General features: G+C 40.7%; 1 protein-coding gene across 5 annotated transcripts in view; it reads left to right on the top strand.

Annotated features, from left to right (window-relative positions):
• The window catches only part of RASGEF1B (RasGEF domain family member 1B), a 506,625-nt gene extending 481,657 nt beyond the window's left edge, over positions 1–24,968 (top strand). For all 5 annotated transcript variants that reach the window (XM_024579065.4, XM_045184817.3, XM_045184815.3 and 2 more), the window contains 13 exons: positions 53–235; positions 1,900–2,022; positions 2,401–2,538; positions 9,033–9,245; positions 9,712–9,786; positions 11,169–11,264; positions 11,381–11,483; positions 12,691–12,770; positions 13,850–13,945; positions 18,776–18,871; positions 19,457–19,580; positions 20,765–20,837; positions 23,650–24,968. In XM_024579065.4, the coding sequence (XP_024434833.2) occupies positions 53–235; positions 1,900–2,022; positions 2,401–2,538; positions 9,033–9,245; positions 9,712–9,786; positions 11,169–11,264; positions 11,381–11,483; positions 12,691–12,770; positions 13,850–13,945; positions 18,776–18,871; positions 19,457–19,580; positions 20,765–20,837; positions 23,650–23,674 (1,425 nt within the window). In that variant the 3' untranslated portion in view covers positions 23,675–24,968. The remainder of the gene's footprint in view (positions 1–52; positions 236–1,899; positions 2,023–2,400; positions 2,539–9,032; positions 9,246–9,711; positions 9,787–11,168; positions 11,265–11,380; positions 11,484–12,690; positions 12,771–13,849; positions 13,946–18,775; positions 18,872–19,456; positions 19,581–20,764; positions 20,838–23,649) is intronic.
• The last annotated feature ends 247 nt before the right edge of the window (positions 24,969–25,215 follow it).

Below are 25,215 nucleotides of genomic sequence, written 5' to 3'. Positions count from 1 at the left end.
TTTTGGACTTCATACCAGTAACACTTATGTTCTCCTTTTTTATTTATTTTAGGAAAGCATGCCTCAGACACCTCCCTTTTCTGCAATGTTTGACAGCAGTGGTTACAACCGAAACCTCTATCAGTCTGCAGAGGACAGCTGTGGAGGGCTGTGTTACCATGACAACAACCTCCTCTCTGGATCTCTGGAAGCACTCATCCAGCACTTAGTACCTACTGTGGACTACTACCCTGATGTAGGTATCCCTGTGCTCTAGACACACCCTCGGTTTATAATTCAGCAGAAATTATAATACAGTAGTCAGGGACCCGAGATACTGCAGGGTGATATTTGGGATGCTAAGAATTTTTCTAATAAGAAACTGTGTACAATTATTGACTGCTTTAAGATTAGAGTGAGCCCAGGAATGATTCTGATTTTGGTTGTCGTCTGCACATCAGTTTCTTTTCAGGGTTGGTACCACATTGTAGGCAGTCAGATACCATCTAAACGAAGTATCTGTAGGCTTGATTCCGGCGCCTAGCTTGGTCCTTAAATAGACATGCCAGAGAACATGGGACACTCTCAGAATATTTAATGCCTTTTTGTTTCGGAGACCATCACTATGCTGGGAAAAGTAACGTTAGGGAAATGTCACAGCAAAGAGAGAAAGTGTTCTATTCAAGACGCAGTTCCTTGTGATTGGACATCGATGACGTACTTGCTTATGTTTTACTTGGACAACAGACATTTGCGTAGATCATACTTTCCGATCTAGACAATTCATTTATGTTTGCTTAGTCCTTAAAGCAACTCCAAAAGGCTAGAGAAAACAAATTCATAATTTGCACATGGTCTCACTTCTGGTATCAGCAGTCACATCCAGCTTTTCTAATTCTGGGGCAAGTGATATTTTTCCCCTCCCTTTGTGCCACAGCTGCCCTGTCAGCCAGCAGCTGGTTGTCGATAATGATTTTGTGAAAATATCTAGACAGTAGATTCGTATATTTTTATAAATATAACAATGACCTTCCTGTGCATAGGAGAGTTTGTGCTCACCACTGTAATGCAACATAATGTTTCTTATTAAGTTATGTCTTTGTGTGTGATTTCTTACATAGCATTTTCAAATATGTTGCCACACAGGAGAAACTTGTAATCAAAAGTAAAAGGAGTCCCTTGTTCAGCCTTGTCAGTGTTTATGAGCTACAAAAGGCCCCTAACGGGGCAAAAAAAAAACCTATGGAATTTTTCTTTGCTTTGGAAGTCTGAAACTGTTATAACAAATAAGAACTACTTCATTACTGGCTTCTTGGGAGACAATGTGGTTAAAGAAAAGTGTATAGTGTGATATTGTATTTTATCAAATTGCTTAGCCTTTGAGCGAGTAAATAGAATACTTGAAAGCCTGCCTTTGAAAGTGTGACGCGGCACACAGACGCTTCAGTGTGCTGCCCTGACACACTGGAGAATTCTTGAGCTGCTGCGGGTTGGCTGTTTCTTTGGTTTCCATTGAATTACCATAATATTTGGACACAGGACGTGATTCTGTGTGAGTGGCACATTTTAGTTAGATTTCTCTCTCTGGGCTGAATTCCATTCTTTTTTACTAGAGTGAGTTATATGTCCTGGTGTGCTGGCTCCCAGGGGATGGACATGAATTTGTGCTATGAATAATTCCAGTAGCTAAACTTATCCTGTACTTCTGTTATTTTTAGTATGGTTTAAAGAAAAAAATACATAAGAAGGTAAAGGAGAACTTCATTCTGTGGGTGTTTTACTACTAGTAAGCATCACTTTTGAAACTGTACCAGTTAACTTTCATTAAGAGAACTTAATGAAATGAGATGTGTCATATGTAGGAAAAATGTTCATTTCAAAGAGAATGTAACTGTGTGATTTCTTTTTCTTTTGCTACAGAGAACATACATATTTACCTTTCTACTCAGTTCTCGATTATTTATGCATCCGTATGAGCTAATGGCCAAAGTTTGCCACTTGTGTGTTGAGCACCAGAGACTGAGTGACCCTAACAGTGATAAGGTAATGATATGTTTTGAACTTTACTTGTTTTTCTATTAGGGTTGGTAACTCTGTGGCTTGGATTTTGTGCAGTTGGTTTCCTTATGTAACCCGAGTTTATCCCCAGGCTGAGGTGCATACGTGGTATCCTGGCTGAGCAAAGGGAATTGGGAATGGCATCAAGAGTACAGTACAGATCCAATGTCGTGGAAGAGTCCTAGATCCTGCCTTAAGCTGGTGGCACTTGGCATTGACTTGGGGATGGGGAAACTAGAACTTCTCCTTCATCCCCAAAGACTTTGCACTAGAAGTTTATCAGTGACACTGTGTGTAATTATTTATTCAATGTAGTCCATGGTAATGGACATCACTGAATTAGATTTTGCTTTTTCTCCCTAGAGCCAGATAAGAAAAATTGCACCCAAAATCCTTCAGCTCCTGACAGAGTGGACAGAAACGTTTCCTTATGATTTTCGGGATGAAAGAATGATGAGAAACTTAAAAGATCTGTCTCACCGAATAGCCAGTGGTGAGGAGGTGGGTAATGTGACTTCACGACTGCTTGTATCTCTCGGCAGAACCTGGTGGGAAGTGATGCTGAATTAGACATCAGAATCTCACAGCTCCCTGGCAAACGGGGGTGATTATACAATCCCACCTCAAAGGATATGGTCTAGAGTTTTATGTGATTAATTTGGGGGTATGTTCATTTCATGCACACAGGATTCATGTTGAAAGTGTGGGTTTTTTTGTTTCTTTTATTTATTTTTAAATTTTATTTTAAAATTATATTTATTGGGATAACATTGGTTAATAACATTATATAAATTTCAGGGGTACAACTTTATAATACATCATCTGTTTATTCCATTGTGTCCTCGCCACCCCTAGTCTCCTTCTGTCACCAAATACTTGACCTTCTTTACCCCACACCCTCTTGCATGTATGTTTTCTAAAAATTTCTACTGAATTTATTGGGGTAACATTGGCCAATCACATTATATAAATTTCAGGTGTACAGCATTATAATGCATCTGCATACTCAGTTGTGTGTTCACCACTCAAAGTCTAGTTTCTTTCTGATTCCCTACATTTGACCCCCTTTACCCTCTTTGTCTGCTCCCTACCCCCTTCGACCCTGCAACCACCATTCTGTTGTCTGTATCTACGAGTTTGTTCGTTTGTTGTTTTTCATTTTATAACCCACACATGTTCTTTCTTAAGAGTCCCCAGGGAAGGCAGGACACCAGGAGGACACACATAAAGAGGGGAGAGTGGGAATGCCACAAACCGGAGAGGGCAGGCTGTGGGGAGCTCCTGGCCTGGATGAAAATGGCCTGTGTAGTCTAGGAAGCTCTCCTGCTTCCTGGTTACAGAGATGGTGCGTGCGTGAACCTGCCAAGCAGGAAGTCAGAAACGAAGTATTTGTTTCCACGGTTCTTTGCGGAATTTGGAGATTAAGCCCTAGCTTTCAAGCCAGGCTGACTAAATCCTGGTTTTACTCTGGGTTTATTAGTTGCTAGTTTCTATCATTTATCAAAGTCATCTTTTTCCCTTTCTTCAACTATTCCAGTTTGGTCTCAGCTGGGCTAGTTCAAGGGGAAAAGGAGATCATGTTCCAAGGGTTGGACCAGAGTGTTAACCGGGCAAGAGCACCTCCCTTTGCAAGTGTGATTTAATTTGACTTCACTCACACCTTTCTTCCTTCCAAAAAGGTTTGACCTAGCCTTAGATACTACATGTCACATTAGTAGATATAAACACTAATAGAAATAAAGTAACAGTACTATTTTAATAGATAATAAGTAGTATATTAATAAGTGATAAATAGAAATAGACAGTTTGTCTCAACATTAGCCTATTTGTTTTCTCATTTCCATCGGATAGTGACAACATTATTAGCCTAGTCAACAAATAGGCTAGTGTTGAGAACCCATCCAAGAGGATAGGACTTCTGGGATTTGAGTGTAAGCTCCAAATAAAAGGTGAATGCAGTTGGTTATATAATTTTCGCTGTCAGAAGAAAGAATGCATTCTAATTTTTTAGGGCACTAAATTAAATGCAATTTTCAAAAACTTTTGTATGACAGGCTTTGTACAGGGGCCATAGAATGAGATCAGGGAAACTGCTCTATATAGTGCTTATGACAAATGCTCCTTGATAAACAAAACAAAACAAACTCAAACCGGGGCCGTAAGACTAATGTGCAAATTAGCAAAGGTGACTCTTTGTGAGAGGAGAAGAGAAAGAGAAGGATCCAAGTCATCTGGTGCCCGGAAGTTGATTCAAAGCTAGCACTTAAACAATAGGTGCAGATGGAAAGTCCCTTAGATAATCTTTCATAAATATCACTTTCCTCAGGTGAGCCTTTGATAAGAGCTAACTGGCTATGACAAATTTAGGGTTATCCTCTTTGAAGCAGGCCTGGAGGGCTGGCATTCTGTGTTGAGGCTTGTTGGGCAAAGATGTCTTTGTAGTTTGTGTTGCCGGTGAGCTCCTGGAAACAAGTTACGCAGGCACAGGTACAACATTCTCACATAGGAGGAGATAGACAAAGCATTTGGCAGTTGCAGTGATGTCTGGTTTCATTCGTTTTACAATGCGTTTTCCATCTACGGATACGCTTCCTTGGGAACTCATTCTTTCAGTGGTGTGCTGTGACGATCACGGAACAAGACACCGTATCTTTTCTACTTCTCGTGAATACATTTTCATACCATTTCCCCCAACTTAAAAAAAAATCAGAGTAAAATTTTATAAGATTAGCACTTGAAAAATGTGCACTTGTTTTCCTGCATTATGTTCGCGTGAAAATGGAATTAACTCTTTTACTGTTTCCTTATGACATTATATTGAATCCGGTGCTGAAGACAGCCATTATTTCCATAAGGCCGAACGAGTGGTTTCCTGAGTCATTTAGCAAGTTAGGTCTGTTACAATCATTTTGCCACTCTGTGTGAAACAGGTTCTAGCCAGGTAGGAATTGGTAAGCCCCTCATCCACAAAGGCAAAAGTTAAGCATCACATTTCGCTTTTGTAGTCAATCTTTCATTAGAGGGCTTGGCTGTTGAGTTGCTTGCCAGGGTCCATGCTGGCCCAGTGACTTTATGACAAGCTGTTGGGAAGATCAGTGACTTCGCAAGAATTTTTTCCTGTGTGAAGGCAGAGCCCTGAGTCTGTCGGTGCTTCACTGAGGTTCAGTCATATTTGGGTTCTTGACGTGGCAGTCAGCCTGCCTCCCTGATAAAAGGTAGAAATGGTGAGTTGGTCCTTTCCAAGAGGAACACCTTTTCCTAGTCAACACTAATAAAAAGTTAGTTTTTGAAAATGCCAAATGGATGGCTTTTTGTCCTTGTCATGGGTGAGAGGGAGATCGTTTCTATCTGTGTCCATTAGATGGATCTCTTTTTAAACAAGATCAAGCCACTCAAGGGGTGGATGCAACTGTGCAGGGCAAACGAGCCGCTGCTCTGGCTTCTGACCAGCATTTCTGTGTTAATAACAAGTCCTGGATAAACCTGGAGGTTTTCAGATTCTCTTGAGTGTGGAAAGAGATGATAATATCTGCCAAGTCCACCCCAGGAATTGATTAACTTCAGGGTTGAGTGGAGAGATGTCACCTGCCTGGATCAGGTTGGGTTTTACAGTGAGATGCTGTTCCTTCTATTTCTGTTCAGTATTCAAAATCAGGTCCACTCTTGGCCATTGGTTGATCTGCTGTGCTTTGGCAGGTTCCTAAATTCCTTGCTCCTTCTTCATTTCTATAAATCATAGAGGTGACTGCCCTGTGTTGATGTCCCTTTCAGCTCTAAAATTTTGTGATGGATGTTCCCTGCTCAGTTCTTTGTGTGGCATGCCACTTACCTGTCATGTGCTTACCTGTCAGTGTCTCTCCTCAGAGAGACCTTCCTTCACCACCCCAGTCACAATCACACCCCCGCCGTTACTGGCTTTCCCTGTCTCCTTCACAGCACTCTGGGATTAGTAATCACTTGTTCTTCTTATGGCTTGGTTTTCCCTGTTAGACTCCATGCTTTGCCCCCTTTGCTCCCATAGCATCCTTAACTCCTAGCTCAGTACTTGGCACTTAATAGGCACACAGTACTGTTTGAATGTGTAAATGAATGAACTATTTGTTTCCTATATAATAAAAAATATTGGAATAAGAAAAAATATTTCCCTCCACTGAAAAATTATTTCTTTCCATGGGAAGCGTGGGAAGGGGTTGGGACTTGTTGCTTCTTGCCTGGGACTTCACAGATTTTTTCTGACAGTCAGTGAACCCAGGTGTGCCCCATCTATAATTTAGTCAGGTTCTTCTGATCTGCTAGGACACTTCCACATAATTTTTCTTAATATGTCCCCCCCTGAGGATTTGCCCCAAATAAAGTGGATTATTAGGACTTGCTTGCAAGGAACATGAAATGAAACTAATGATTGATTTGTATGACAAATGACTATAAGTGCAGTTTTCTTTTCATTAAGGGGCTGGTCTTTTTTATCTTTATTTGCCAGGTAATTACTGTCATTGGCGGTTGAAGTTATAAAAAAGAATCAGTACATATTTAGCAATTCATGACTCAGTAAGGAAGCATGCTTAACAATACAAAGCTTGGTTTCTTAAGGAACAATGGCAGCAGGAAACTTTTAAAAGAGGTCACACACACATACGTGCTCTCTCTGTTTCTCTCTCTCATCCTCTCTCTCTCTCACACACTCAAGGTGTGAGAAAGGGGGGGGGCAAACAGACTAGTTTTTGTTATTTGAATAGTTTTCCCCCTATACTCTATTGTACACGTCTTCCCTTTATGCTTTGCTGTTTTTCTCCCTAGTTGAATCCTCAGATGTATATTCCACTACTACCTCCTCCCCCAAAAGGCATGCTTTGAAGTATAGCATAAGAATATTTCACCAGGTAGCAGGTAGAGCACTGGTTCTCCCACTTTGCTGCATATCAGAATCACCCAAGGAGCATTTATTATGACATTTGAAACAGAATACTGAAGAAACCATCTTAAGTTCATAAGTTTTTATTGTAACTCAAGATAGTGAAAGTGGAAGAGGCAGGAAACTAGGGACCAGGGATTTATTTATGGTATTTATTTTTAGTGAGGTGTGATTGACATAGAACATTAGTTTCAGGTGTACAACACAATGATTTAACATTTGTCCGCATTGTGAAATGGTCGCCACAGTAAGTCTGGTTAGCTTCCGCACCATCCATAGGTAATTTTTTTATCTTGGAATAACTTTTAAGACCTACTCTCTTAGCGTCTTTCAAATATGTAAAACAAGATTATGAATTGTAGTCCCCATGCTGCACATTACATCCCCTGGACTTGTTCATTTCATTATTGGAAGTTGGCACCACTTGACCCTCCTCACCCATCTTGTGCTTCCCCCCCTACCCTGTCCCTCCATGCAAGATTTGAAATAGCACTAAATTCAGCCTCGAACTGCTTTGAATTCCAAAGTAAGAGGCATTTTCTTTGTGTGACAAGCATATTACCCAATAGATAGCATCTTCAAAACTGATCATCTAATGCTGTGGGGAAGATAGGTTTTTGAAGGTTCACTTAAACACTTAAGCATTTCATTAGTGACTTCAGGGTAGTCTGTGAATGTTAAGAGAAAAAAAGTGTATATTCCACCGAGTTTAAAGAACTCAGTGGACTATGCACCGGGTAAGTCGAGAAGAAGAAAAGCAAAGGTCTGTGGATGTATTTTTGCCTTGAGTATGTGAGAACTGATCATTTCCAGGTGCAGTTTCTCTTGTCTTAATATGCAGATATCTATTCATTTGAGTTTTTGTAATGTGCGCTGGTAACCAAATTGCCTCTTTAAATAATATGGTTCTCATACTTGTAGGTAAGATGCCATTTAATTTTCAGATAAGTAATCTCAGTGATATTATGGTAACCTTTATAAAAGGAGCTGATTAGGCAGTGAAGCATAAAGAGGCCTTTCTACATCTGTAAATTTACCAGGACTGTCCCTTTATGGAGCCGTTAACCTAAGAATGGGGCTGGCATTGAATCAGCCCATGGCCTGGTTCTGACGGCCCTCGTACTTTGCCAAGAAGGATGACTGTTTTTTTATTTGGCAATTTGGAGCTAGAAAAGGAAGAATAGAAGAACTTCATAACTTACATCAAGATAACCGTACCCCAGAGATTGATTGGGAAGTCATTTCTTTGACTTACCAAGTGTTTTAAGAGTCAGTCGTTGCCATTTATTGATGATACATGCATTGCTTTCAAAACCAATTTCTCTTAAGTGTTGTGGCTGTAGCACAATGCAGAGGTGAACGAAGTGGCAGATGACAGTAGCGTTACGGGGAGAATTGCCATTTGGAAGAGTTTGGTTGAGATCTTTAGCACTGGCTCATGAATCCAAAAGAAATGCAAGTGAGTCAAGTGGAGGTCAGGTACCAAAAACGAGTGTCTACTGCTTCCTCAGGATCCCCCAGGTCACGTGTGGAAGTCAGGCAGGTGGTTGAGGGGTGAGTGGGAAGTAATGGTGTATTTCTGTCAGGTAGCTGTTGTGCCCTTAGACTAATGAGATTGGGAATGTTAGGAATGGGGAAATCACAAAGGTAGCGCAAAAGAAAAAGTGTTAGAAAAAGGATGTTCTGACTTGACATCAATGCATTTTAATCCACTAAAATTAAACCAGTACATTCCCATGCCAGCCCAAAGAACATTTAGTTATATGTGGTTCTCAGTACACTGGATTTCTTCTATAGCAAATCTCAAACATTACTGTAGTGTTTTCTTGACCCAATCTGAATTATATACTCTCAAAAGCAGCCCAATAAAAGAGCTAAATCTTACAAGTCTGAAAAGACACGTTTTGTGTATGTGTCTCTTTTAAACTGTTCGAGCTTGGCCGAATCCTCCCGTAACTGCCCTGGGCCGAGGTGGATCCCCACCATCCAGGTGAAATCATTGAAGTACATAGCCTGTGCGTTCACGTGGTGGTGAAATAGATGTGCAGAGCAAAGGCGTGATCCATTGCTGCTTCCCTGGCAGACGTATAGGAAGAACGTCCAGCAGATGATCCAGTGTCTGATCCGCAAACTTGCTGCTCTCAGCCAGTACGAGGAAGTCCTGGCAAAAATTAGCTCCACGTCTACAGATCGGCTCACAGTACTCAAGACCAAGCCACAGTCCATACAGAGGGACATCATCACTGTCTGCAGTGACCCTTACACGTTGGCCCAGCAGCTAACTCACATAGAGCTGGTAAGGTTATTGTCCTCCTCTTTACAGCCACGCACTTGGTTTGCCGTGGCAACCAGACAGTGTGTTTATCAGCAGTAATGTCACGGGGGAGGTTAGCATGATCCAAATGGCAAGTAGTCTGTGGAATAGCTGGGATGGGTTCTGTTTAGACGTTTGAGTATGAATGTTTCCGATATTCTAGGAATTCACTTTAAGATAAATACTAAACAAGACTGAAAGAGCAAAGAGTTCATTGACCTTCCTCATCTTCCCCGTCTAATTAATTTTCCCGTAACTAGGTCAGCCTTTCACTATCTAGTGGGGCACTGACTTAAGCAAAGCAAAAAATTGCCTCTGCTTAGGGTTAAAGGCTCATTTTACAAGCTGCATTAAAAAATGGGGCTAGTGCCAAAAGTCAACAGACAGTTGAAGTCCAATTCTTCTCATTTTTTAAAAACACTGTTGACCTGCTGGGTTTGTGTTTCAGGAAAGGCTCAATTACATTGGACCAGAAGAATTTGTTCAGGCATTTGTGCAGAAGGACCCTCTGGACAATGACAAGGTAATCGGTCTACCCAGGGGTCAGCCCTGAAATCAGAAACGGAATTCCTCAGCCTGTGACAGTGGATGTAGGAGACAGAAATTGGAACTGTTTTGATTTAGGTTTTAAAATCAGCCAAGTCTAAAAGACTGTACTTTCAGGGATCATTTCTATAGCTGGTTGAAGATCAGCCATGTCTGATTCTTTGCAGTTGTTCCTGAGTCAGGTGTCCAGGTGCCTTTCCAGTGTTCCTACCCTCTCACCAACTTTCAGCCTTTTCTTCCTCCTTACTGGAAAATTTAATGAGCAAGTTGATGCAGGCATTTGTGGTGATGCAGTTAGGAGATACGATCATAATGGTTTTAGCAGATTAAATGAAAAAGAAATTACGAGAGAACGCTCTGCTCGAGACTCAACAATCGCAGGGGCCGTGAAGACAGGATACACGTCCAGTGTGGTGAGTCAGGGTCCCCACTGTGCGGCCTCCTGTGTTAAGGTGAAGCCCGCATGTAAGGAAAATCACACTGGGCTTGGACTGTAAAATCGGTGTCACACATACATATTTTTTTCCCCATTGATCTCCAGAAGCATTTCAAATTATTAGGCAAAGACTGTATCACCCACTAATGAAAATTCCCCTTTGGGATTAGGGGCCACAGCTGTTTTCCGGCCTTAGAACAGTTTCCCTCAGTACAGGAAGTGAAGATTAGGTTTTGTAATCAATAGAAGACTAGTGGACTTTTTTGTGTATTTGTTTCTTTTGGAAGGAGGAAAAAGGGGTATAATTAACTTGTTCAGGCTTGGCCTTGAACTCCAACATGAGCTTAACTCCTTTGGTTTTTGAACAATAAGTTATTCACCCTACTAAGGACCATGATGGTGTAGACTTCCATTTATCTGTCTTGAAATATAATTTAGTTTTTTGCTATGTGATGCTCCAAAATTTTGTCCTAGATTTAATTTTTAGAAAAAAATTTCTAGTCTCGGGCATTCTCACCTTCTTCTTGTTATGTTAGTAGTAATTGGTATTCACACCTCTTGCATTAGTCAAGGTGGTCATAGAATGCAGTCAAAACCCTTTTTTTGAATTGTATTTTTGAGGACACTTCCTACCCAGAGTAACTTGATTTCCTGGGAGGGAAGGACACTGTAATGAAGGTCTCAGAGTATATTTCTGGACCTTACGGGTTTCACTGGACTCTGTATACTAAGAGATTCTGATATTTCTGTAAAGAGAGTCAAAAACATTAGTGTCTCTCTCTCTTTCTCTCTCCATCTTTCTCTCTGTCTCTTTTCCTATAAAGATTTCCTAATCCATAAACTGAGAGTAAACTGACAAAAATGAGAGTCTGATGCACTCTTCTTTTTCTCCAACTCATCTGCTCCCTTTGCTTTCCTTTTAGAGTTGCTACAGTGAACGCAAGAAAACACGAAACTTAGAGGCTTATGTGGAATGGTTTAATCGCCTCAGCTACCTGGTTGCTACGGAAATCTGCATGGTGAGGCAATAAATTTTCTCTGTCTCTGAGTACTCTATGTAATTTTCTATAGTTGTTTTACATCTGTTGGGCCTGCATGTTGTATGACTTCCCTCATTTTTCTTTTTTCTATACAGCCTGTAAAGAAGAAGCATCGGGCTAGAATGATTGAGTATTTCATTGACGTCGCTCGAGAGTGTTTTAACATTGGCAACTTTAATTCCCTGATGGCAATAATCTGTGAGTAGTTTTTGGACGATACATGTCCTTTATTTTTCTAGGTCCATTTTTCTAGGTCTTGTGAAATGTATCTTCTGAAAATTTGCAAATAATACAGTTTTGTTCATGAAAACTGTACTTTTTAATCCTGAATTGTTTCAGAATGTTCAGGATATACAGAATTGGTACAAGTCTGTATAATCTTTTTGAAGTATACTAAACTTCATGAAATACATTTAGTCAATTTATCCTCATCTGAATATTTACCTATAAAAGCTTGTGAAATATTTGTATAAATTGTGCTAAAAAGTGTTTGGGCAGTTTGTGTATCCAATATTATAGAAATATTTGATCTGAGATTAAATTATATGATTTCATCAGTGTGGACAAGAGGGTGTCTTAGGGAACTGGAATGTTTTCATAAATGATACAGCTTTCCCACACACTGCATTGTGCTCAGTAAATATTTGTGTATTTACCTGGCTCTTTAGCATCATGCTCAGTGTGAGCCACAGAATCCACCAAATTTAATTCAGTAATTTTGATCCCAATAAATCCTCTCACTGATTTCTTTTTCCATTTTCTTTTCATATCATTTCCCCTTTGTCTTTCCCATAAAAATACTGGCCAGAGTGGTATCTAAACAGGGGACCTGGAAGGCCCAGAGTCTAGGTAATAGCTGATGACTTAATTTTAAGTATGCAAGAATTCATGGAATACATTTAGTATTTACTTATTTATTTTTCCTCTTTACCATTAGGGAAATGTTAAGACAAGCCATATCATGGGAGAAAGTGTTTATAATATGTATAGTTGAAAAATAACTTGTATCTAGAATCTATAAAGAACCCCACAGATCAATAGTAAGACATGTAACCCAGTGGAAAAAAGGCTAACATATTCAGACACTTCACGAAAGTAGCTGTACTAGTGCATAATAAGTATATGAAAAGGTGCTCCATCCACATCATTAATCATCAGAAAAATACAAATTGAAATCACAGTGAAATGTCATTTCACACGCTGGAATGACTAAAATTAAAAAGATCGGCTGCACCAAGTATTGGTTAGGGTGTGGGAGTGTAAAACGGTACTACCACTTTGCGAAACTGTTGGCAGTTTCCTTTTTGTAAAGTTTAACTTACACTTAACATGTTTTCAGAGTTAGAATGGCTTTTCTTATGTCTCTCCTTCAACTTTCTTTCCCCCTTCCATTTCAAATGGGAAGCTGGCATGAACATGAGCCCAGTCTCTCGACTAAAGAAAACTTGGGCCAAAGTGAAGACCGCGAAGTTCGACATTCTGGAGGTATGTGAAGCGGATGTTTGGCTGCTCAGTAACATTTTATACCTGGAAAAAGCAGATTCCTCTTTGTGATCCTGGGTCTTGATCAGATAGGAAGCCTACCGTTCAGACGCAGGGAAAGGAAAGGGGTAGAATTGGGGGGCGGGGTGATGAATCAGGTTGTAGAGGAGCCCTTTCAGAGAGCGAGGCGTCCATTTCAGGGTGAATTGACTGAAGAAGCGGTGACCTGTCAGTCACATCGCATCGTGCGCCGGGATGGAATTTGGGAATTTGGGTCCTGAACAGTCTGGAGTTCTACTTCAGTGGGTGCCCACTGACCTTACTTATTTACAGCACCCCAAGGAAGAGGCTCTCCACCCCCACAAAAACACTCATTCTCCATCTTTTCACCACAGTTAGCTAACCTGTGGAGAAGCCCTTCCCATATGATTCTCAGGGCGGTAAGACTTGTACGGGAAGGCACTTGTGTTTGAACCATATTCATACCATTATTGCCTTGGTGTATTGGTGCTTTGAATCTGCTAATTTTGGAGATAAGAAGAAAGTATGTTTTCCCCCACATTGGGGTTAACATTGGATGTACTACATTTTGCTTTATTCATAGTGTGTAATCAACTACTTTTCCTTCTTGTGAGGTAGTATGCCCCAATTACTTATGAGTGATTTGTTACCAACAGCAAAGAGCAAGTTCACTGTGAAGTACTAGGTCTCTGTATGATGGTTAACCATCATATATATTAACCTTCAGATGACATCAGGGAATGGTCTCTTACGTTTGAGCTTGACTCGTCCTTACCACTTTTAAGTCTGATCTCAACAGTTAACCTGGAACGAATTTGGTCTGGGTTTAACATTATCGAAGTTGACATTAGCTTATAGGAATAAACCAAACCTCAGAAAAGAAACCATTTTTGTTCTTACGTGTTTCATGCCGATGTGTGTGTGTATAAAAGAGATAAATCGCGTTCTTAATGAGTTCCTAAGTTATTTTGAAATTTTTATGTAGAGTTAAAAGCCTGATCTTATAAACTTTCTGCAGGTGAGAAGTAAATAGTTTATTCTTTCCTCTCTTTTGTCTGTAGCATCAGATGGACCCTTCCAGCAATTTCTATAATTACCGAACAGCTCTTCGTGGGGCCGCACAGAGGTCTTTGACTGCTCACAGCAGCAGAGAGAAGGTGTGTGTTTACAGGACTTTCATTCGTGGCAGAGTTGCCCTGTGTCGCACTGAAGTGCAACGTGAACTGTTACACTGAGCTGCTTTTACCCGTCCACGTCTGAGAAAGCTGACATCCGCAGGAGTTGTATCGCTTGCCACATGGGGAAGGGGGCAGTGCTAGAGGAAAGCTGTACTGCAGAAAGGGAAAGGGTAACTTGGTGTAGAATTTTGCAAATGTATGTGACCGTGTTGTTATTGCGTTATTTAAATAATTATGTCATGAGGTGTCTTAGCCTCGTTTCAAGAAATAAATTAAGTCATATGTTAAGATGACTAATAGCACTAGAGAGTAATTAGATTTAATGGAAAATAGATGCTTTAAGCTCTGCACAAGGTAGCTGACTGAATGTAACCTTTTCCCGTACAAGAGTCAGCTTACCTCCCGTGGTTAAGTCATTTATTTTCAGAAAGTAGGTTAGTTGCTGCAGCATCAGGCCTGCTGTTACTAATTGGATATGTGGGTGGCAGAAACGCACAGGAATGATGTCTGAGAAGTGAATAATTCTTACTCTATTTACCCTACCCTTGAACAATTTCACACTACCCTGGTTCCACCATGCTCTTGACTCTGAGGGCCCTTTGCCGGCACATTCCAGTGTTTTCTTTCCTTACATTGGAAGGATGAGTCGTCTCAACATTTGGAGGTGGTGTTATACGAGAAGTAAATACCTGGGTGTGGTAAAGGGTGGACGAAGGCTGCCTGATGGAAGTTATTTTCTGCATAGATTCTGTCCATCTTTTAACTTAAACTCTATCTTCAACAAATAGAAGGAAATGAAGGTAAAAATAGTTCAGGGTTTCTCAATTACTTCCCTTGAAAAAGCCTCAGCCTCAGGATTTAAAATAAAAACAAACAAAATAACTCCTACCTTTTAAAGAAGCTAATTTGGAGCACAACAAAATCTGAAATAGCAGTTCCGATAATGTTTGAGAGATACTGTAAATACATGAACTTTTCTTTAAATAAAGAAACAAGGTCAGAGAGGGGATGAAGCAGAATTAACTTTCTATAATGTAGCCCAGTGGAGTTGACCAGCTTTTCAATTTAACTCGGCCAAATCCCAGGACTCCTGTGGCTAGATTGAGAAAAGATCGCATCAGAAGTTTTTTAAGCTTTGGAAGGTGAGCACCTGTGGGGAGGATCGCACCTGTGGGGAGGATCCCACGCCCTGGGGGGTGAGGACACGTTGGAGACTCTGCAGCTTCTCCCTCACCTGTCTGTGTTGGGGTTCCGCCCCCTCTGCTCATCTGCCCCGCCCACAGTGACAGGTCCGTGGGCTCTGCCTCGGTGAGGCAGCCACAGAACCATGTCTCATAGTGGGAGCTGCGGCAGTGGTCAAAATAGTCTAACACCGCCCCCCAAATCTCATCGAATATCTGTGGGCCTCTAATAGCTTTCTCCAGGGGAAAAAATACCCAAATTATTCACCCTTTATATCATTGAATAAATTCTGTCTGCTAAGTTCTAATTAATTAATTAAGTAATTAATTAAATTTTTGATTTTTAGCAAGGAGAAGGGAGGGAGAAAGAGAAGGAGAGAAACTTCTATGCAAGAGAACAATATCGACCAGTAGCCTTCCGCACGTGCCCCGACTGGGGACTGAGCCCACAGCTCAGGCGTGCGCCCCAACCAGGAGCCAAATGGGGCACCTTTCCGTTTGTGGGATGACACCCCAGACAATTGAGCCACACCAGCTGAGGCAGTTTGGGTGTTTTTTTAAATCAGTTCTGTGTGAGCATATGAATTGTACTCTCTAGTCTATAAAACAAATGAAGTCACCACCATATAAAAAGAAATATGCTATTTCTTTTTCATAATTAGTTTCAAAGTCTATGAATATAAACATTCCTAAGTAATTTCCTGTTTTAAAATCTTTCCAGACGCAAAACTAGAGCAATAGAGTCTTTGGTATTCTTTCACATCTCGAGTTTACGTGGCCAAAGTGGCTCATCTAATACTTTTCTGTGGAAGAAATCAAATCTGTCTTCCATGCAGGGGCCTTAAATGGTCTTCAGATGGTTATTTTTTTCCCTATGGGTACACGTGTCTCCAGGCTTTTAACTAGTCTTCATACAATTACATGGTTTTAAATCCTCTTCCCATTCTCCTTTTGTTCACGGGCGCTTGTGTGTGCTCATCAGTCTTAATTTCCAGGGGCAGAACTGATAATGCCTTTAGCGTGCAGTGGCTGAGTCTCTGAATTACGAACATTCTGAGAGGGAACTGGAAGACATTATTGTGTGAGAAGTTCTCCATCATCAGCAAGACCTCCTAGAAACCAGACGGGTGCTCTCTGCTGTTAGTGACCCATACATTCGCCTTAGCTCACAGAAATACAAAGTCTGTAGGCCCTTTGTTCTGTTAGATTCAGATAGGGCTAGACAGCTGAAGGGAACTAGGCGTGAGTAAACGAGAAGTTGAAGAAGCCCATGAGGTTTTTTTCTTGCATATGAGCATAAGGAACAGAGCAGGAAAGTATCTTAAGGAAGATTACTTATATTTCCATTTTCTTGGAAGAGTGATTCAGTCAATAGTAGAGCATCTGGCAGGCACCATGAATGCAAAAATCACGTATAGTGTAGCCTTTGCTACCCAACGAGAGGCACACGACATGAACTTGTGAAGAGTTTAAACCCCAGTATGAGGCAGTGGGTTATCAGGACCCAGTGACTCTCTCAGCCCAGCACTACAGAACAGAGCACAGAAATTGAGTTCTTGCTTAAAAGCTGTTACAATGTGTAAACACTACTTCTTGATTATAATATTGCCTCATTTCCCTGGGGCTGCCTTATGATGATGTATTTTTATAATCTTTTGAGCACATCAGTAATATCCCTGTCTTTTGTATGGGGCCCATGGTTTTTTTTGGGGGGAGTGCTTCGTTGAAGGCAAACCTGTGCTATTTAATTTAATCCTCACCATGACTCAATGAGCTAGTTGCTGCTGTTGCCATTTTAAGGTGAGGACACCAGGCTTTCTTATTTAGGCTTTACCAGGGATTGCAAACTTCTTCTGTTAAGGACCAGATCGTAAATATGTTAGGCTTTGTGGGCCACACCATTTCTGTTGCAGCTGCTCAACTCTGATACAGTAGCACGTCAGCAGTAGCACGTCAGCAGACACAGACGGTATGTGGGTGAGTGAGCGTGGCTATTTTCCGCTAATGCCGTGTGGCTACTGTAATTGGAATTTCATATCATTTTCACGCTCATGAAATATTATTCATTTGATATTTTTCCAGCCATTTAAAAATGTACACTGTGTGGTTCTTCAGCTGTCCCAAAACAGCTGGTGGGCTGGGCACGGGCCACAACGTCAGACCCCCGGCGCACGCCTCCAGCAAATTGCAGAGCCAGATTTTAAATGGATGTTTGTCAGAGTCCAAAGTGCAGTCCTGCTCAGTCACAAGTGATCTTTCCAAGAAACAAGGTTCAGGTGTTGTGCTTTTGTAGCTGGTACTGCGTCTGTTTAATTCTAAAATAACAGAAACACTCGTATTTGAGGGAGGGGGGATCTTTAATGATTCAGCTTGAGAGACTTCCACCACAGACTATAGCAAGTGATTAAAAGTTACAATATTCAAAGGGGTGGTCGGAAGCAAGATTCATTCACTTGGGCTATTTCAGAGATCAATGAAACAAAAAAAATAATCAAAGCTTAAAAAAAAACTTTAGGGGAAAATCTGAATTTCTCTCTAGAAGTGGAAATTGATACTTAATATTTTTGGTGATGAGCCAAAATGTGTGTTTCACAGACCTCCCATTCATTTAGTCTAGATGTGTCACATGAGTCATAAGCTAGGGGAACTTCAAAAACCTGCTCTTGGGTAAACAGCATAGGCCCACAAGTGGTGTTTGGACAATTATTTGCATTGTAGCAAATGTAGAATCTTTAAAATCATGTTGGCATTTGAGAGAAAGTGGAAGTTACTGTGTTCGCACTTTGTTCTTTCTTCACTGTGGGCTTAGTAGGATTTAGGGGACTTTCATAGAGATTATTATATTTTAGGTTAATTAACTAAATACTAACTCGTCAAACCAAAGATATGAGGCAGGAGAAGGCTCGTTGTTTTTTAAATAAACATTAATTTTAATATGCACATTTATATTCCTCCTTCACTTGGGCACCTCTCACAATGTTTGTGTAAGGTACTACTTTGGTGATTTCCCGCGGGAACAGGTGCTAACTTGTCCTGTCATCCGAAGGCAGGTTTACTCAGTAGGGAGTCTGGAGCGGCTAATACCTAAAACCCTGAGCTCTCACATTACCTTGAGCAATGTCTTCTAGAGTAAAATGAAATGCTCATCAAAAAAAATCATGTAAAATGAGGAAAAGTAAGATAACTATACAGATTCTAGTAGGGGGATGGGTCACACATCTTAACATCTTGGTACCTGCCATGACAGGTATGCTATTAATAATTTGACCAGTGAAAAACAAGAGTTCTTTTAGATCTTCTCCCTTAGATTATAGTTAGAACTTTCAGATTTTATTATATGGTACTGCATTGAGAAAAACAGGAAAACTATAGGAATAACATGAAGCCATCCACTGTCCAATGCTACTTGTCTTTGCTGTGCTTTGGTTATTAATAGCATTTGTGTCCTAAGCAACATTGTGTAAAGGGGGAAGCTGCTGTCATGGGAGGTAAACGAAACACTGTATCTTAATTCACTCTGGCCTTTTACATAACCCTGAGTTAATGTTGTTCATCAATTTCTTATACTGTTTGACAAGAGGCTAAATGTTTATCTGCACAAAACAAACGAGAATTTTTTTTTTTTTAGATTGTGATACCATTCTTCAGTCTCTTAATCAAAGATATTTATTTCCTCAACGAGGGCTGTGCCAACCGCCTTCCGAATGGCCACGTCAACTTTGAGGTGAGGCTGAAAAGTCTGAGCTCAGCGGGGTTTGAGCCCCCCCAGCCCTGCACCTGAGGCCAGGCAGCCAAGTCAGTTCTGGAGTTCTAGAACCAAGTCTTCTCTTTACCTACATTTTGTAAGAGAATAATAATACCAAGCAGAACAAATGAGCTGCATCATTATTATTAGTTATTTAGAAGTATGTGAGTAAATTTCTATCTGTACCTAGCAGATACCTATACCTAGTTTTTATGAAATTTAAAAAAATTATGTAGTTCAGAAGATTAGAAGCCAGTGAGAAAAACATTAAATGAAATGAGTTCTTCCAAGCTTATAATTTTTTAAAGGTTTTATTTATTTATTTTTAGAGAGAGGGGAAGGGAAGGAGAAAGAGAAGGAGAGAAACATCAATGTGTAGTTGCCTCTCATGCGCCCCCTACTGGGGACCTGGCCTGCAACCCAGGCATGTGCCCTGACAGGGAATCAAACTGGCGACCCTCTGGTTTGCAGGCCTGCGCTAAAACCGCTGAGCTACACCAGCCAGGGCCTAAGCTTATACTTTTTGATGACTGCTTGTAAATTCTTTAACTTATTCTTTTCTAGAAATTTTGGGAACTGGCCAAACAAGTGAGTGAATTCATGACGTGGAAACAAGTGGAATGTCCGTTTGAGAGGGACCGGAAGATCTTGCAGTACCTGCTCACAGTGCCAGTCTTCAGTGAGGATTGTGAGTAGGCCATCCCGCCGGCGCTGCCACTGGCACCCCCAGACTCTGCTCTTAGGAAATGAGTGTGTACGTGCTCGGTGCCTGGTTCTTCATGCAGCAGGAGGCCTGGCTGCTGACCTATTCCATCTTAAGAATTTTCTGCTGCACAGAAAGCTGTATGATTTATCCCTCATAGAGTTTCCACACACTCACTTAATATTCCCCCATTAGGAGTATGTTTCTGGGCTTAAGCATTCTTTATAATACAAGATCTGCAAAGGTTTGGGCATCAATAAAGAGTTTTTAAAGGAGTTTTTTTTTCCTTGTTTGGGCTTGCTTGAAGGGAAAACGAAAGAGGTGATTTGTGGCATGATCATATTCAAGGTGGTTTGAGTAAACAAACATTTATTTAATTGCCTCCCCTGCTCTTTGAAAAAGTAGTGGAAAGTCTTTACTTGTTAAAATAGTAGGGAATTTGAGGCAGATAAAGTGATTTACATACAGAAAAAAATGACCAGAAGAGAGTTACTTACTTATAAAAGACTTGGGGATTTATTCTTTGGACGTGTTTTATCCTAATATTATAAAAATCAGTAGCATCTATTAATGAATAATAGCCTGTAGCAGATGGGTAGTGTTTGTGATAATGACTGAAGAACATTTGGAATTAATATTACCACTCTAGAGGGGATTTGATCACTTTCCATCTCTACATGGGATTAATAACAAGCTTTTAAATCTTTGAATGAAGATGCTTTTTGATTTAAAAATAAAGTATATTAAAAGGATGGAAAATTGGCCTAGAAAAACTGGCTTTTTACCTAACGGTTTTAAAGAAAACATCGAGGCTACCGGGAGTGGATGCCCCTCCCATCCCCTTCTTTGTAAAGAACAGAAATGTGAGTGTAGGAGAACGTCGTATCATTGCATTTGTAAGCCTTTTTTTTGCCTCATAAATTGTCTCATAGTTAATGAAGTGCCACGTTGGCCTAGAGGCCCTTGAGTTTTTGTGGAGACGGTCGATCAGAGGCAAAATGATAGTCTGTGTTTTAATGGAACTCTGGTGCTTCTGTTGGAACTGATGTGCTAGGGAGTGTTTTTTTGCTACCAGGTTCGGCCCAGGTGAAACGGGGGTGAATGCTGGTGGATAAAATGTCAGGAGAAGGCTTCAGTGTTAATGCATTCTTACTTTTGGTTGATTGCAGCTCTGTACTTGGCTTCCTATGAGAGTGAAGGACCTGAAAATCACATAGAAAAAGACAGATGGAAGTCTTTAAGGTGGGTCTCATTGCTTCTCTTCGCTGTGCTAATTTTAAGGGGTGGGCCTTTCCTAAAGAAAGCCACATGCTTTCTGTAGGAGGTCCCTGCCTGTGTGTTCCTAGTCCTCTGTGTCTTATCTCCTGTTAACTGAAATCTTTATGGCTTACAGTCCTCATTGCCATCATTCAGTTTTACTGTTTTTCTTTTTTTTTTATATTGGCAGATTTATACAGTGTCTGTTTTTCTTTCTATCTCCCATTATTTTAAGGACGGAGGAACTGACTTTACCCTGTCGTGTGGTAAAAAGAACACTGACTCATTCTCTGTCTCAAAGGAGTTTGGACTGTATTTCTGAATAGTTCTAACACTAAAATTTTATTGACTTGAGATGAAAGAGACCTAAGTACCAGCTGGTTCAGGAAATTGTGTCAGTACAGGCTGGATCTTAGTCCCCGCTTTGGTCTGAAAAAGAGAGAGAGTTGGGATTTTAAACAACCTGGAATCTTTTCAAATTTAAATATTTTGCTAATTTATTAGTATTTTTAAATAAATGTATTTTCAAACAAAACTAGGATACGTAGATTTGTATTTTAACCATTCAAAATACTTTAATAGGCAATAGCATTCCAGGATATAATAATGATATAATCAAAATCATTGTATTTGTATTTCTAAACTAAGACACTGGGAATATGTACCCTTTTATACCAAAGTGGAGAAGCACATTTTCTCTTCTTCCCCCAGTCGTTTGGGAGTCTTCATTAAACAATATCGGATGAGGTTTCGCGAACAAGGATATGTATCTAAGGTGTATTTGGTTCTGTGCGATTTTGTTTGTTTCAAAGGAAAATCTAGGCCTTCCTTGTACTTCTCGATGAGGAAGGGTAACGTATGTTGTCACTGGAATTATCATCCTTAGAACAAATTTGGTGCTAGGTAAACCCAAACATGAAGAAGGTATGGCCAGTACCTGGAGTCGTGGGGAAGGAACCGCTTGCTGGGCTGATGCCCATTTCTACTTTTATGGAATTTTGTGCCTGCGAGTGGCACATCTATATTAAAATCTTATGTTACTCAGTGTTGATATGAAAAGACACTAACAACACTCTTAAATGTTATTTACATATGTATAAAACATGAACCTCAGAGTACACCATGCTGGATAAAAAATTAGGAAATTGCTCTTTGTACTTACCTTTTTAGATAAAATTCACCTTCCATATTTCTCCTCTCTAATCTTCCCTTTCTGTTTTTTAAAAACATTGAGCTGCTACAACCCCTGACTACAACTTAGCTGTCATTACTTTTCATATAGATTTTAAAAAATTGTTAAGCAGCTGAGTTCACTCTACATAAGTGACACCTGCTACCTGCCTTACCTGTGAAATCCAGACAAACTAAAATAATCCAGACCTTCCACATACTTTTCTGGTTGTTATTCCCTTTGCATTGTTATTTTTTCATGCCATATTCCTGTGGAGGAGTGGTTCATTTGGAAGGGTCTCTAGGTGAAAAGGTTGATCATGAAAGCTGAAGATTGAATTATGTAATTTCTTCCCATATTTGTATGTACTCACATACAGTATACAGTAACATTTAACAGCTGATTGGTTGAAATGTGACCCAAGAATTTAGTAGACAATTTAGAAATGTGACGTTAAAAAAGAGGTTGCACTATACTGGTGTAAACTCAAATGTGGAGCCGTGAATGTATCCATCAACGTAACTCAACTCAAAAGTGCTCAATAATAATGCTTCTGGTAGGAATTCACTGAGGGACTAGCAGTGGTATAAGTTGAATGATGGTGTATGAGGGAATATGTATATAAACACAGTAGGGTTGTATTTTTGCTATAAAAGACTAGTTTGCATGTTAAAATTGTTTGTAAGGGGTCTCGAAGAACAAACTCTCCTGAGTCTGGGTTTCAGCCATGAACCCTGCCTCTTCCATGCCCTGTCCGATTTTAAAGGCCCCCCCATCGCCCTCCGTGCCCTGACCCATCTGCACTCTGCAGCCGTCTTCCCCTCCTGTTGCCCCCCTGTGTTGTTTTGCAGTGTACATGCCTCTCTTTCCCACTACTCGCGAAGACCCTTCAGGGCCGGCACTGGGTCTGTCCCCTTGTCAGTCGCAGCGCTGGACACAGGCTCCTGCAGTGTTGAGGAATGAGAGTGGGTCACTCTGCTGGCAGAGGCACAGCAGCAACCACAAAGACGATAAAGAAGAGAGGTTATGATCATTTGCAAAACCGCATATGTTGGGTAGATTCTAAGGCGAATGACGCTACCTGAAAAGATGCACGTACATTAGCTTTGAAGGCAGCAAGACCTTTGTGCATAGACACCTTTCCCGCTGGCCCCAGAGCCAGTCAAACACTTCAGTTTAGCAGTGGCAATGGCAGACACACCTCTGAGGGTACACACCTTCCTTGTCACTTGTTATTTAAATGCCCTCCATGGGCATGCAATGTGAAGATGCTTCTATTCACTAAGTAAACCCACCTGTGATAAGACCAGCACATAGCTAAAAGCTGTCATTAATGACTTTTCTTTTTTTGTTTGTTTTCATATAAAGCCACTCAAGATATAGACTTGTCCATAAACAAAGCCTTTGCCTTCTCCATTAATACGTATTTATATTGACTAAGTGTTTTCCCCAAAACCAGGACTGTAACACTTACTATTTTTTCTTCCTCTTTGTAAAAATGTAAAAATTAAAAAAAAGAAACTTAAAACACAGGAAAAATTAAACTATAGTATTTGGCAAAGCATTTTAACCCTATTTAAAACAATCTGACACATTTGTTCCTATGTTGTCTTTTTTATTGCTCAGGTCAAGCCTCTTAGGCAGAGTCTAACAACCCGGATTCCGGCTGCTGCTGGGTCACGCAGTCCTTGAGGGGCTCCGGCCTTTGTCCTCTGGCATCCAGTGCTAGGAAAAGTCACAGAGTCCCTGCAGGCAGTATCACTGAAGAGCAGACGGGATCTGATTGCCCACAGCTGACAGATTGACTCAGACTTTGCGAGACTGAAGTGTTCACCGAAGACACTTGAGAAAGAATTCTCCGAAGACCCTGGCTCTGCACATGACTCATCTCCTGGAATTTCCATGTGAATCACAGCTCTGCACCTGGATGGAGCTTTCCTTGTGTGTGTTTTTCTTATTTGGTTGAACATTTGCTGCTAATGGGACTTGTCCAGCAGAGTGCTGGCTCTTAGGAAGCCCACGTGTCTTTGTTAACTTAAATGGAAAAGGGAGAGGAGGGAGAGGAAGGAGCCCTCCTGTGAGATCTCGAACTTCAGCTCAGCGGTACAGCCAGGAGGAGGGGGATTGGTTGGAAGCTGACTGTGGACTTCGGTTCCCTTGGTGTGTGCTGTGTTGTGAATTCCTCTCCTCCCTCTTCCGACGACGAGGTTTTGAGTTGGCTGCTGGTTAGCAAACTCCTTTTTACCCATATAAGTTATTTAATATAATAATGAAGCTCAACACTGTGGTAGGAAAATAGCCACTAGGAAAAAAAAAAAGCAGAGTTTGTCATTGGACTGCTTAACATTCTAGAAGGAATATTTCTTTTCTTTCCCCTCTGAGCTGTTTACAACTGACCACTGCGTTGGACAGATGTATTTTTCAGTAGCTTTTTGTTACTTAGTTTTCCATAACGCATATATTTTTTCTCTTGTAAATTTAAATTATCTGACTTTAAGGGTGTTAGAAAAACCCAAAGCCTAATTACAACTTAATTTTTTAACAGACTGTTATTTTTCCTTGCCTTTTGGAGGCTGCTGGTGACTAAACATGAGAACAAAGAATAAATTGGAAGTTACCACCCCCACCACAGCAGTGAACAAAGCAAATGAAAAACATCTTGCTGTTAACTCAACGTTCCACCTGATTGTGAAATAGTTCACCTTGTTAGACATCTAAATACGTCTGTAGTTGCTCTGCAAAAAGCCGTTATACGTATTTACTCTGTAGAGTAGTAAACCGTGCTAATGAGAAAACAAAACATCCTGTTCCGAACAGAAATGTGTGTGAAAACTGTAACGCTGTGGTCCCCAGACAGAGCATGTGTGTGCTGCACGCCATCTCAGCAGACCTGACGCGCCGCCCAGCTGTCCCTTTACCGCCCTCAATACATTGCACACTCTGCAGCCGGGGCTGTGGCGTCTTTCTTTTCTGTCACGGGTGGGATTGATGGGGGGTGGGGGCTATAGTTGGCAGAAACTCAGCTCGAGCGATTGGCTAAAAATGTGTGTGTCCTTAGGAAGTGGCCTTCAGCAGTATGTCCGTGGGCATTGATTTTTATGAAGATGAATCATAGTAAGCATTGAACAAACATTACTTGCCAGGTACTAAGTGTTTAGTATAGATCATCATCCCCACATTTTAGGCATGGAA

The sequence above is a fragment of the Desmodus rotundus genome, chromosome 4 (assembly GCF_022682495.2).
Source record: "Desmodus rotundus isolate HL8 chromosome 4, HLdesRot8A.1, whole genome shotgun sequence".
In the NCBI taxonomy this organism is placed as follows: Eukaryota; Metazoa; Chordata; class Mammalia; order Chiroptera; family Phyllostomidae; genus Desmodus; species Desmodus rotundus.
Note: the sequence above shows the minus strand (reverse complement) of the source record. Positions and strands in the feature narration are given on the sequence as shown.